The sequence below is a fragment of the Maylandia zebra genome, linkage group LG23 (assembly GCF_041146795.1).
Source record: "Maylandia zebra isolate NMK-2024a linkage group LG23, Mzebra_GT3a, whole genome shotgun sequence".
NCBI lineage: Eukaryota > Metazoa > Chordata > Actinopteri > Cichliformes > Cichlidae > Maylandia > Maylandia zebra.
The window spans coordinates 4,760,298-4,774,623 of NC_135188.1; the positions used below are offsets into that span (position 1 = coordinate 4,760,298).

Sequence of the window (14,326 nt, forward strand, 5' to 3'; positions counted from 1 at the left end):
CCCAACAGTGGCTCTTGGCTACCGTCTTGTCTCTTCTTTGTGTTGCAAGAGATGAGCCCTTAACAGCTGCAGCTTACATCCACTATGTCACTTCCTACGCGCGCACACGCACATAAACTGTAGCTTCTTTATACCTGAGCCAATTTCACACACAGCTTTAGCGAAATTAGGCGATGTCTCACTTTGGTTACAGCATCAGGTTTTTCCTTTAAAAAAAAAAAAAAAAAAAAGCCCAGCTGAGAGGTGGGAGTGAAGTGGTGCCTCGATGCTTTTGAACGTAACCTCTGCACCAACAAAAGCAAATCAGCACGTGCTGGGAAGGTTTGCAATTTAAATGAACAAGAAATAGAGCTTAATTAAGATACATGTGCATATCTGTGACAGGCTAACGTGTTAGTGTCTGTATGTACAAAACTGGTAGCCTGCAGAACCTCTGTTTTTAAATATGACTGTGATATGTGCATTATCAGTTACTGCTCTAATAATTAAAACTCTGAGTACGGCAACTTCCATAATTTGGTCTCTTCTAAGTCAGATCAGAGGGTTAAAGGTCAAAGCTTGCTCTTTGGTCCAGGTTTGTTTTGTGAGTCTGAAGAATCCTCTGGACTCGGCTATGGATTTGCTCCCAGTGTGGAGGACTGGTCTGACTGGCTCTGAGTCTGGAACACAAAGAGGCAGATGGAAAACTTTCACTAACAGGTATCTTGGTCGTTGTGTCAGGTTATCATCAGGCCTTACTGAACAAAAAACAGACAGAAAAATTGCTGCAACAGCTTCGTCTTAATTTGATCTTTGTCTTCAACCCTCAAAGTTTATTCCTCAGAGCTAAGCATAGATATAGACTTTGTTTTAAGGGTCCCCAAGATAAAAATTTTATTCTAATAAATCCTTAATTAACATTGTGTGTGTGTGATCAACACAGACTCTTCATTAATAAATACATTAACAAAAACACTGTTCTCCTTACAAGACCTTCTTTTGTCCACTAGTCTGTGCTGTAACCCAAGGTAAGACGAGTGGCTGACAGGGCCAACACCCTGGTAGTGCATAACCTTCATAAACAACATTTAAAACTCCACCTAAACCCTCATTTTGACTTTCATTCCTCCGCATTTACATTTTTGTGGGGCCTCGACCAGCTACGCGTTAAACTGGCGGCATAAACGGACTCCATCGGCCCAGTGTAAATGTGTCTGCGTGTTGACCGCGGACAGTTACGAAACTGGAGATCCCACTAACAAAAATAAATTCCGGCATCGCCTCTCATCCACGTTCATTTGTCGGTGGCGGAGGGGTGATGACTGACAGACTGACTGGTGTCTCGGCCCGGCTCGTGTCGGAAAGGAAGCTTTTCATCTGTAATCAGATAAACACACTACCTGCTTCAAAAAGTCATCAAGGACAAATCATCCAGAGACATGAATAGACTGAGACTCCGGGGCTTAGGGGGCAAACGCTGCCACTGGCATCTGTCATTTTCTTTATAGATCAAAGATTCGTGGTAAGACGTGCCCCTCTCCCTGTCGCGGGGAATCTACAAAGGCCCACTCTAATCTCCCACCCAGCAAATCCTGTCGCGTTTCCAATTGAGGGAAAAGTATCATTCATTTCCTGCAATTTACTTTGCAGTTTAAGATTGTCCATTGATTCCACTGTTTACTTATGGACTGAGCGGACGGAAAAGGGAAGCAGAAACAAACAAACAAACAAACAAAACGGAGCATCGGTCCCATCGGCGTTGTCAACTCGCAGCTGCTGTGATCGATGACAAGGTCTCTCTGAATGTATTAAAGTGTGCATCGGGTCAAATGCATCAGTCTCGAGCTGAAACACAAATCAATACCATTTTCCTCTTTGTTTTCCCTTCTCTCTGCCTCCTCTCTCAGTAATGAACAAACATGACAAGACATCAGCTTCTGTAATTTAAAAGGTGGAGGGGAATTCATCCTGCCTGTCGAGTGTGATCAAAATTAAAGATTGGATGTGCGTGTACAAACACACAGACACTCACACCTCACAGACCAGCACCAGCAGCAGCAGCGTATGACTAACATCTCACGGGATTTCCATATATTTGCTGTACACTGTAATGAGACTCCTACAGGTGCATGTTTTGCTTTTAAGATCTTTTGAGCAAACAAATGATTTACACAGATGGATCAGGATAAATTCATGGCAAACATCACAAAAAAAGGAGGATTATGTTCACTCCTGTGTGTACCTCGAGTATGAACACAATCAGATTTGTTTTTTGTGGCCAGAAAAACTTAACTCTGGGGCTCAGAGGTGATCCTCACAGTGTTTTCCTGATAAACACCTTAAGATTTCATGCTTCGCCGGGTTACAAACATGCACCGCATTAACTGCGTATTTGCTTTTTTCTGTCATCAGCATGTGAATCAACAAAAAACTGCAGAGGTTGGTGATGCTGGAAGCTTTCTAACCTGTCTGTGTGCTTCAAAGTAGACTACACTTATATACAGTCAGCTTTAGCGTGAATGAACCCCTACTCATTTCTCAGATATGCCATTCAAATAGTTTCTGACAGCTTTTATTTGACTTTTTGGTAATGAATGAAGACATGACACCTGCCTTCAGTTTGTCCAGAGAATAATGACGAGAAATTAAATCAGATTTTGTTGTTCTCTGGCCATTAGATTCTTTTAAAATGAGGAATAAATGGTTTTAATTTTGACACATCCAATCATTTTAAATATTTTTAAGAAAAGAGGATTACCTTTCTCTGAGGGAATGGCTGCTGCGACTCAAAGGATTTCTGGAGTTTTGTACAGTCAGGTTGGAGGGAGCTGAGGCAGAACTTCTAAGCAGGCCTTTAATTTGGGGTTCATGTCGGGATGGAGTCTTTGGAGGAGAGTCCTCCCTCACAAATCCCGATTCCACCTAGAAGATTTCAGAGGGCAAAAGGGTTTAGAGGGCGATCGTGGCTCAAGAGTTGGCAGTTCGTCTTGTAATCGGAAGGTTGCCCGGTTAAATATAAATAAAATATAAATAAAATGTGTTTATCTGTCGCTGATACTCATAAAATGACTAAAATCAGAGCTGCATGGACCGCCAAACCTAACCTGCAGAATGAGAAGACTACAGAACAGTGTTGTGCTGATGTCCTGTAGCACCAGAAGTATTCCTGACTCATTGTATTTTACAGTTACTGATATTATAATTGGACTTACTCTCGCTGTTCTTGGCCTGTAACTCCCAAGCAGAGAAGAATCTGAAAGGAAAAGGCAAGTTTTTAGGAAAATATACAATTCGGAGTAAGCCTACAGTATTTCCTTTAAATAAGAAGCACCGCTTATTTCTTCAACACAAACAAGTATAAATGAAACTTTTCCAGCACAGAACAGCTGTACAAACAGGCATATGCACACACGAGCCAATCAAATCAAACCACTGAAGCTGAAGAGAATAGCTTTGCTCATATGCAATGTTGGGAAACGTTGAGTCCGAGCATTCATATGGGTGCTACTGTAACACGGACAAAATAACTGGAGTCCAGGTGGCAACGGCCATCCTCGGCAGGATTTTGGATCCCACTTATTTATGAAAAAGATGGGAAAAGATGGGTGGAACCATGATGATGGCTTCATTTTTCAGGATCAGAAGCTACATCCATTACTTACACTGTTTATGGCCCCACCATTACACAAAAGCTGGCCAGGAAGAGCAAGAGGAATGTGACTCAGAGTGATGGCATCGAAACTCCAGAAATACCAATCACTCCCACGGGATGCAGTGGCACAGGCCCGGTCATAATATGCAGACCTGAATAACAACCCTAACCCCACTGGGACACTTCAAGAGGTGCTGTGTTCATAACCCGACAGGTAAAAGCTGTTTGGGCAGCAGGATTTAATGTTGGGCCTGATGAGCATTTACATCTGTGTCTACTTGTAGTAGCTTTCATTTGAAAGGACTGAAGGAAATAAGAATTCTGGGAGCATTTGATCAGTGATCGTCATACTTACTGATATCCCCTAACGAGCTCAACAAACCAAAGCAGAAATCAATCTGCAAGACTGTTACACGATGTTATCGTTCGGATGTTATTAAAGGCATCAGACCAAAAAAGAAAGTAAACACATTTTTTTATGAGACCAAATCCAGATGGCTGCATTTGGACAAAGCACTCAGCACACTCAGGGCTTTGTCCAAAAACGCTTGAAAACAAACAAACCCTGCAGCAAATACACTATGTGATAGCTATGAATGTGTTACAATACATGGACTGAGTTTATGTGTTTAGAAGGTTTACCTGTGGGGTCAGCCGAGAAGCTCACGGAGCGCCGATGAACGCTAGTATTTAGTGCACAGGAGGAAAACGTTCCCATCTCAGAGACGTCGCTGCAGCGAGAAACCTGGCACCAAACAACAATAAAAGCTCATTTCCTTTTATACAACGTAATTAACTTACTTTGCATGTGCAGTAAAACAACGCCAGTGAACAATGAGGACTTTGGGGAGTTTTTACCCCTTTTTAAAACCTTAACCGCAACACTTTGCACAACAAATCCAGACGCGTCTCTCCTGTCACAGCGGATAAATGAAATAAACATCAGTGTACATTAACCACAATCACTTGTTTCTTCCCACTGTTATCTCCTAGTCATTCTCCGACTAAAAATCCAAAAGAAAAACCTACGCAGAAAAACACATCTGATTCTTTGTAGGGCTGAGCTTCCCTTTGCACACAACCCAGGAGCTGAGGCTCTGAAATGTGCACTGATAATGCATTCACCATGGGGCTAATGGGGCTACTTCATTAGGTATCTATTTGTTAATTGCAGCTTGACTCTCAATTAACAGAGTTAATTGTCGAAAGGAGATTCCCCCAGGAAATTCAGAGGCGCAAAAGCACGCTCCTGTCCTTAATAAAACGCCCATTGTATTCTAGTTAATTCCATTCATGTGTGTGACAAAAACAAACGCAGCACCTAATAATTTCTTTAATGACAGCGTGCGAGTGGAGTCTGATATTCATATCTCGGGATTAGATTTGATGTAAATGAAGAAGCAGAAATAACAGAGGGGAGGGGCGGAGGACTAAAGGCTGTGTTGTTCTTGTCCATCGATCGCACGCACTCCCCTAAGGCTGCGCGATCACAAAAATCACTCCCTTTCATGCGAAAACCTCCAACAGCAGCGATACGGCAATAATTAAAGTGTTAACAAATAAAAGCGTCCCGACCTAAATGCAGGACGCGCGCTATTAAAAGTGTGCTCGAGCCCCTCGGTGAGGATAATAGGCCATATTACACGCATACACAGTGAAACATGTACGTGACGTCAAAATCCATTAACGGCTCAGGTAAAAAGATTAAGATGCTCTCTTAATATGCCCTCCACTTAATCCGCTCACTAGATTAAGCAAAATTTTGGGGCGCTCCCACTGAGGTTTGAACTACATCAGCAGAGGAATCCATTAATCTTATAACCCCTCTGCACTGAACATGTGTATTTTTGGCATTAAATGAACCATTATGCTAAGTTGTTGTTTTTTATTCTTCCCTTAATGCTACAAACCAAGAAGGGCGTCGGGCTCTCGGTTTCTTTCCTAAAGTAGTGAGGCCCCAGCTGGAGGTGGCTGAGCCTCTGCCTGGCATCCTCGGACAGCTGGCACATCCTCCGGTGGGTGTAAGGAGACAGGGCTCGCGTCCTTGAGGAAACGGTGGGCTGCTGGTAGCCGCGCTCGGCAGAAACTCCGGATAGGGCGCATTTTTTTCCCTTCTTGTTTTTTGGAGGACTGCGGCCTGGCGGGGATTGCCTGGATGTTGATGACGGTGCAGAGTTTGTAATTTTAGCATCAACACTCAGCTTGTCCTTCCCACTTTTCAAAGAGACACACTTCCCACCATCTGCTTTGGAAAAATGCCCGCTGGTAGGCTTTTTTGCTGAACTCCGTCTGGAAAGGGTTAAGGATGGCCTCGCTGGAGAAACACAGCCAAACTGGGGTGAAGTGACAGAACATGAGAGAGGAAAAAAAATGTTATGCTGCTGTAACATTTTGAACTAGCTTCACATTTGAATTTTAAGGAGACACACAGGATTTGAGCGGTTTCTCTGCAAACCGCACAGTTTGTTCCTTCGCAGACGCATCGGCCATTTTAGCCATTAAGGCAGCTGCTCTCACTCTTGACACAGACTTGCTCTCCCTGGACAAAACCATTAAACCATTAGCTAAATCATTCAGCTTAAGTGTTACAACAACAGCTCTCGCAGTCAGCACTGCCATGGAGACAACCTCTGCAGAATTACTTCAATAACTCTAATGGCCACTAACATCATTCTCCCATGCAATATCCCACTTCCTGCAGGTAATGCCAGCCGGGGATAAATAAGTTAAGATAAAATGTTAATTGCATTTGATGGCCATCTCCAGTCTAATATGATAAAGAGGCACTACCTGGCTGTAAAACAAAGATTATCTAAATGCTAATTAGGGAAATCACACAACATTAAAACTATTTTTAAGAGAAACCGAATGATGAATAAATTCTCATTGTGGCTGGTGCCATTTGAGAATGATCGGATTTAACAGAATTAAGACAAGTATGCCCTCGTCCTCTAATCCCCCACCATCTCTGACTTCCTTTGGCTCCTCTTTTCTTCTTCGTCTTCACTGGTGGATGGTCACCGAGAGCGAATCATTTTTTTTCCTGTGGCCGGCTGAGTGGAGAAGTCTTATCTGGGTTTGTGTGATAAAGACACAGTTCAACAAAGCTCGGGATACAGTCCACAGAAAACATGCAAGAGGCTTTGTAAAGCTGCACAGTGGCACATCGAGCTAATTATCAATGCACTCATCAAGCTGAGATGACTACATACTGCAAATCCAACAATGGCAATAAGCAAGATTTAATACTGACAATCGTCATTTCAGCATGCTGCGCTAAATAAAAGCACAATTCATGTCAACATTAAGTGAACTAAACAAAAAGTTGGGTTTTTGGGGGAGTTTCACCAACTATAGTGTGACGGTGTGATGGTGCTAGTTGGAACGTTATAGGACATATCTGCAAAAGCTATTCATCCTCACTTTCATGTGTGTACCAAATTTAACAACATTTCACTCACACAAACTGCAGAAGTGGCTAAATTATTTTCTGGTGTGACCCAAAGTCACAAACTGACATTAGCATAACATCTGTAAGTCAGATAAAAGGGTTTAAAGAGGATTCAGGACACAGCATGAGAAAACACACAAAAAGCGTATTCATCAGAACACTTTTAGAGATTTTTTTGAAAGTCACAATTTTTCCAGATCTCTGTTAGAACAAGACATGATTTGTCAGCTGGGTGGGCAGGTAGTCAGGGAGCTGCCTAGATGCTGAAGAGCCATTAGGAGAGAGAAAATGGAGAAATTCTACTGTCTGACAGCCACAGTGGTGCTCTGATCCAGACATCCACCCCGAGGGGCCAGGAGGAACACGCTGACAATCTGCTTCACTGTCACCGACATCCCATTTAAACAAATAGGTTAGGTTACCGCACCGGGGAAATTCACCGTAGCATTTCTTTCTTCTTTTTTGGGGGGAAGGGGGGAAGAGGAGGAATGTGAGCCTCTGTGTGATGGATAACATGTTCGTAACTAGAAAGCTGGTGAAATATTTTGCCAATACCTTTTTCATCATTATTCCACCCTCTCGGCGTTCATCTCCTGAAATAACCTGCGCAAACACTCTGCACATGTACGCAGAATCATACAGGACCACGAATCAGCTGTTATACCTGTGGCTGCAGCTTAAGGCTAGTACTAGTTTTTAGAATGATTCGATATATAACTTATTGTCCTACATAACAAAATAAGAACTGAACACATCAACAACGACGCCAGGTCCTAGTGATATTAAATTCTCTTCAGATGTCAGTAACAACCCATCGAATCCCCACATGCAAAGAAATCAAACCGCTGTAAAGTTAAGATGAGAAAACCGTGGCAAACTTCATTCCTAGTTTCCTTTTTTGATGATTAACAGGGGAAAAAAGATTTTAAAATGTCATTGCACCGACCTAAGCACAGTAAACCTTAAAAATCCACAAAGAAGATTTATAGGTGACCCATCATCTGCATGATTACAGTAAAAAAAACCCAAAAACAAACCTAACCGGCTGATTCTGTTCTAACTCCCTGCACTCGGACATGTGAGACAAGCCTCATTATCAGCATCACCAATCTGCCTCCCTGTAATTACATTCAGAGAACAGATACCCTTGAAACACTGCCAGTATGGATGGATAAATGCAGTAGCCATGGCAACAATAGAAGTTGGATATGTATAGTGGAAACGGTCGTATGTGGCGGCAAGCGATACCTCCTATTAGAGCCCTCCACAGATCAATGTTCGCTGTTCGAGTTGTGGTCAACGCTGGCACGGCGATGCCGAGCACGCAGCAAAAGTACAATTAATTTAAAACTGGACACACAGTGTGCGACTGCGGGTTTGCAAACACCTCAAAGATGTAATAAATAAAAAGACGCTTACAGGTGAGGCTGTCCGGTTGTCTCTCCCATCACTGTCTTCTATGACTGATGTCGTGGAAAACACTACTTTAGGGGAGATTCCCTAGAGGGAGAGGGACAATAGACGAAACACAGGGGTTTTTACAGGGAGATGAAGACAAAAAGACAAATAACAGAGCTGCCTGGAACACCAATTTACAACTGCAAATCTTCAATCTGCGCCTGGGTTGAGAAAAACAAATCTCACAGAAGAGAAAGGCTCCAGTGATGTTTAAATAATACGGCATTTGGAGAAAGACATCTAAATTGCTATGTAGGACCTCAAACACAAACACATAAAAGCAATGGTGAGGGGGGGGGAGGTGTTTAAAGACATTTAAATATTGCCAGTTAGTGCCTTGGAGGACAAGGGGAGGATAGAAAAGCAACCCGCAGACATGGAGAGATGAAGTATGGCAGGAAAGAGGTATAGAGAAGACTTGGATGATATAAAAAGGAAAGAGGGGGGAGCAAAAAAAAAAAAAAAAAAAAAAGAAGAAAAAAGATGAAAAATGACTGAAAAGACAGGAAGTTCTCAGCTCCTTTTTCATGTCTGTATAGCAAAGACAGTCAACAGCTGCACGAGGAAAATGCCATATTTTCTGAAGACAATACTTCAGTTTAAGACAAGACAGTTCTTTTGAACTGGTTATCTTGGTGGTGTAGCTGCCTGTCAAGTGCACCGACGCGAGAGCCACTGAGATTAGGAGGAGACTCACTTAGAGTGAGCAACAATGAATGACACGAGCAATATTGGTGCCACTCAAACTGGATCCCGTGGTGAACGCGGCGTGCGGTCTTTGTGACACGTGGATTATGTTGACAGGAATATCCTCCTTCCTTTAACTAATTCAGTATTGTGCTATTTGAAATTACTATCAGGACCCTTCACAGGCATGAAATATACACTCGTGCATTTAACTGCCAAATGGAACATTTCGAACTTCAGTGAGAGACTAAAGTTTAAATCCTTGACTTTGACTACTACTTGAAAATTTAAGAATGGATGTTATGTAACAAACTTCACACATGTCCACAAAAAAAAAAAAAGACGTCCTCTCTTTTCAAGCTCAGAGGTCACAGCGTCCACGTTTGCAAAAGGAATTTTACATTTTTATTCATCAGACCGTGAGATGCTTTTTAAATTTAACCTCAGTCCATCTTAAACGAGCTCGAACCCAGATGCAGCAGCAGCGTTCCTGGATCTCGTTTGCATCTGTTTTTTTCTTTGCATGGTGGATTTTTTGCATTTGCATTTGTTGATATGGTGACAAACTGTGCTCTTTTAAAGTTTTCTCAGGCCCACACAGCGATTTCCACCACAGAATTGTGTCTAAATCACGTCCAAAATATTGCAGCCTGGTTTTTATTTACATTTTGCACAGCATACAAGCTCTTTTGGAGACTTTTGGGTTGTGAAACTCTGTTTGAAGAAAAACTCTGCTTCCTGCTTCTTCACCAAAGATGAAAAACAAGGTTAGATAAAGCTGTATGCCTAAAGAGAACATTTATCCCGTTTATTGGCATTTGAGTATTTAATAGTAAAGGCTCACTACCAGCCTGCTGTAAAATAACTTGAAACTTACCAGTGTCCGTGGCTTATGTTTATCTGACATGTACATTTATGCACTGACAGGATATTAAACAACCTTTATTTCTTATCTTTGATTTATTTGGGATGCCTCCAATTGGATTCTCTTGTGTTTGCATTTACTTTCCTTGCACCTTTATTGTCCATACTTGGCGTGCTGTTGACTTTTATTAAGCAGTTTTCACAAATACACTGCAGCCCTGAACTTTTCCAAACATTACCTGACAAAGGTGCATGTCAGAATGCAAATGACTGATGTAGTCAGACCAGACACTGAACCTGCCAGTTTCCAGGTCCAAACTCTGAGGAATCTCTGATTTGCTGGCATATAACTGTCCGTTAAATTTACAGTGAGCGGGAGGGCATCATTTCCTGCACCTTCCCCTACAGCAGGCACAGTATTCCTAACTGTGTTTGCTGTGGAATGCATCCTGTTGTGTGCTAGCGTGTGCGAAAATGGCTTCATATTAGCGCTAATTCAATGTCCTGAAGACTTAATGAAAAGTTAAGATGATTTTAATCATTAAACAGAAAACAAAAAAGGGCAAAGTGTATGATAAGGGATTAAAATATGCATGCATGTAAAGAATTCAAACATCTTTTTTGTTAGTGTACAACACAGAAAAAACCTTTGACTATTTTCTTTCACTGACTATATATGAGATCGATCATAAAATTGCTGTAAAGACACTTTTAAAGTTATGTTTTGATTTTTGCATAAGTAGCAGTAAGTCACTTATAAACGGGCCTTAATGCTCACACTCAACGTATAACTTTAAAAAACAAAAAACCACCTATATGGCCTCTTTAGAGCTTTCTAACACATAATTGTGATAAATGTTAGGATGTTGGCATAAACAGAAAACGCTTACAGGAAATGAGGATGATCTTTTCATCAGTATTTCTCGCTCTGCGACTCTTGAGCTCCACCTGGGACCTGGATACAGGAAATCTCTGCTGCTTTCCTCCATTGTGGCAAGTACCTCACCTTCTATAACCCATATACACACACACACACACACACACAAAAAACCCAGGATCATGCACACACACAGTCCAAGTTAAATATCCTGTTTTGCAGTGTAATGACTGGATACAGTGGGGACTTAAGAGGCCCATTTGGTATCATCAGAAAGCATACCTGGAGGCACCAACTGAATCAGCTCAAAAGATGTTGTGTCAGCTAAGAGGAAGGAAGGAAAGTATAAACAGACTGTGAGCTAATGATCGGTATCTCAGCTAATAGCCAATAAGCTTTCATAGGATAGGATTCGGGACTAAGAGATGAGGAAGCAAATCCCAGTAGGCCGTTTACCTTCGAGGAGGTCAGCTACATCAGCAGGGTCAACAACGCCGGGGAATATCTGGGAAAACACAAAGAGTACAGACAAAGCAAATCAATACTTATAACAAGATCTGGCGGACAGGCCAGTATCTAAGCGTACCAGTCTCCCCAGGGAAAACAAGGTCCCTCTCACTAAGAGTTAGGACACTAATGTTCATACTGGAGGGTTGCTGGTTATTAGGCACAGTGGGCTCATAATCCTTCACCACCTGAATACTAACTATGGATGAATGCTGGCCCACATAAGAAAGAACAAAAGGCTTAAACATATAGGTAACACTTTTATTAAGAAAAAAGTTTTTTTTTTAAAAAGCACCTAAAACACTTATGGACACCTCTTAAGATGAATCAAATGTAGATAAAAGTAAAGCTTATATAGACATAAAGCCACTAGAATTCCTGCATCCTGTCTAAACAAAACAGCCACAGACAGATGGAAATCCTGTGTCTCACACAGGGAGGCATCCTTTATTTCTGTAGCAAATAGCTTTACCCTGACCTTGACAAAAAAAATAAAAAATAAAACACATTGTGTGGTGGCAGAGCAAAGATAAGAGCAGGTAAACAGGTGTATGCTACATGTGAGCAAGGACACATTTTGTATGCCGTCCTGCCTTCCATCCTTGGAGTTAATGTGTAAAAACCACTTAGCAATAAGAACTTATGTACTCCGCCCATGTCACCCGCATGTGTTAATTATCACAGGTTAAGCTGTGCATTAAAAACGCAAATTTAGCTCAGCACAAACTTTATTAAGATTTAATGCAAAGTTATAATGATAAGATGATTCTGACAGTCTTAAGAGCAAAAACTGTATGATAAGGCTTTAATACTGTATGTTTTCATATTTTTGTTAATGTACACTATAACTAATGTAGGGTAAATCTATGTCTGTCTGAATTTCCTTTTACTTTAATGATCATATGTACACTTTTATTGCCAAGTCTAAAACTCCCACAGGCAGATGGAAATCTTGTGCCCAAATCAAGGAGCCGTCCTTTATTTCTATAATAAATTGCTTTATTCTCACCTTGACAAAAACCATTTTGTGCTGGAAAAGCAAAGGGAAGTCCGGAGGCACACAGGCAGTCTTCCTGTACTGGCCCATGATGCAGACACGGAGGTAGATATCATACTTCTTAGACAGTAGCACTCCCGGGCATGTGACCTGGTTATGAACAGTATAACAGGGCACAAATTCTACTGTGTTCGTTTATTATGGTTTTCAAACGTGTTTGGAAGAGTGCATTCATCAAGAGAAGCACACTTGCAAATATCCCAAAGACAACAGCAGTTAATAAACAATTACTAAAATACGCAATCCATGTGCAATCAAGACTTCCTACTGTTACTGCTGTTAGGGTAACACAATCTTGGTAATTTAAGGTCAAAGAAAATGTTTTTGTGGAACAATGTGGAAAACATTAGTGTCAAATTTTGCTATATCTAACTTAATAGATACACAGAAACTATGCAGGTTCAAGGTTCGGCCTATATCCTATCATATCTTCTTCTACAGCTTATTTCGTTTCGGGGTCGCCACAACAGATCATCTGCCTCCATCTCACCCTATCTGCAGCATCCTTCTCTGTCACACCAACCCTCTGCATGTCCTCCTTTAATTCTCCTCCTCTTTGTGGTCTTTCCCCCCTTTTCCTGCTGGCTGGCAGCTTCATATTCAACATACTTTGTCCATTATAGCCACTATTGCTCCACTCCATACAGTATGTCCAGACCATCTCAGCCTTGACTCTCTAACTCTGTCTCTACATCGTCCAACACTAGCTGTCCCTCTGATGTACTCATTTCTAATGCTGTCCCTCGTCGTGAAGATCTTTTAGCATCTTCAACTCTGCAACCTCCATCTCGGCCTCTTGTCTTGTAAACCTTCCGTTTCATTTTCCCAATTTCGTATTCTATGGTAAGTATTTCATATTGACACCTACTTTTGTGACAGTCAGTTGTGTTGACTTTTATGAACTTGAAGCAATAAACGGGACGGAAATCATCCTCACGCATAAAGTGGGCTTTAAGGTCAACCCAAAGTTTACTGAAACAGGAAATGACGCTTATCGTACACAGATAAATTATGAAAAAACGAATTACTTTCAGTTACTTAAAAACACCTAATGGACATCAAACCACTACAATCAACTTTTACAGCAGAACCTCGGGGTCATTAGTGGACATCAATATTTCTATTAATGGTTTATGTATAAACAGATTAATACTGAAGTGACTCAGACATAAATATTAATACGTAAAAGAACCAATGCTACGTTCATGCCTTTCGTATCACCTCTAACTGTTTGCACTAATTGCAGTGACTCAATTAGAATAATTACGGCAGCATCAGTATTAACGTTAACGACAAGGAGGAATTAGTAAGTTAATGAGACATGTCAGGATAACCCTGGTGTATCAGTTAGGGTTAGCTGGTAAGCTAACTGTGTATTTACGGAACCGTAACGGAAGGTTTGCTGAAAGAGGACGTAAGCTCGCTAGCTAGCAAACGTTAATAAGCTACGGCATCAGGTCACATTTTGAATTTCGTACCAAAGCAGCAGCATAAAGACGCACTTACTGCCTGAATGTCCAAGTACACCGTGCATTTCAGACAATGTTGATACCCTATAGAGGAGGAAAACTTCTTCTTCACCGAGGCCATTCATCTAACTTTCAAAGTTCGTTGTCATAGCTGCCAAACAGCAACAGTCACGGAGCGGATGTGGGGTCACGTGACAGAGAAGTGGCGAATCAAAAGCGTGTTGTCTCGCACACACAATCACTGCACGTGTGCTCACATCGCCGCACTTTAGCCTGGATTTGTGTTCGTGTTTCCTAAAACCTCAAGTCACCATGTAAAAATGCT

At 41.6% G+C, this 14,326-nt stretch overlaps 1 protein-coding gene across 3 annotated transcripts; it reads right to left on the minus strand.

Moving 5' to 3' along the window:
- Positions 1–213: 213 nt before the first annotated feature.
- spata6 (spermatogenesis associated 6) lies at positions 214–14,221 on the minus strand. 3 transcript variants are annotated; one of them, XM_014410051.3, is made up of 11 exons: positions 14,039–14,221; positions 12,485–12,622; positions 11,425–11,473; positions 11,251–11,292; positions 10,982–11,100; positions 8,502–8,582; positions 5,542–5,964; positions 4,274–4,376; positions 3,192–3,232; positions 2,738–2,901; positions 214–659 (listed from the first exon to the last, which is right to left on the minus strand). In XM_014410051.3, exons 1-11 carry the CDS (start codon positions 14,120–14,122, stop codon positions 545–547), a joined length of 1,359 nt encoding a protein of 452 aa, XP_014265537.1. In that variant the 5' UTR covers positions 14,123–14,221; the 3' UTR covers positions 214–544. The 3 variants fall into 3 exon arrangements, with proteins under 3 accessions (XP_014265537.1, XP_004554991.1, XP_076736015.1); XM_004554934.5 differs by lacking the exon at positions 8,502–8,582; XM_076879900.1 differs by lacking the exon at positions 5,542–5,964.
- Between the last annotated feature and the right edge of the window lie 105 nt (positions 14,222–14,326).

Bases quoted from the DNA above. Each gene is read 5' to 3' on its own strand.
- spata6 (XM_014410051.3), bottom strand. From the start codon at position 14,122: ATGGCCTCGGTGAAGAAGAAGTTTTCCTCCTCTATAGGGTATCAACAT. The intron at 12,623-14,038 runs GTAAGTGCGTCT...GTTCATAACCAG, and splicing joins TGTACTTGGACATTCAGGCA to GTCACATGCCCGGGAGTGCT. The intron at 11,474-12,484 runs GTGAGAATAAAG...GTGTTTTCCCAG, and splicing joins ACAAAATGGTTTTTGTCAAG to ATATTCCCCGGCGTTGTTGA.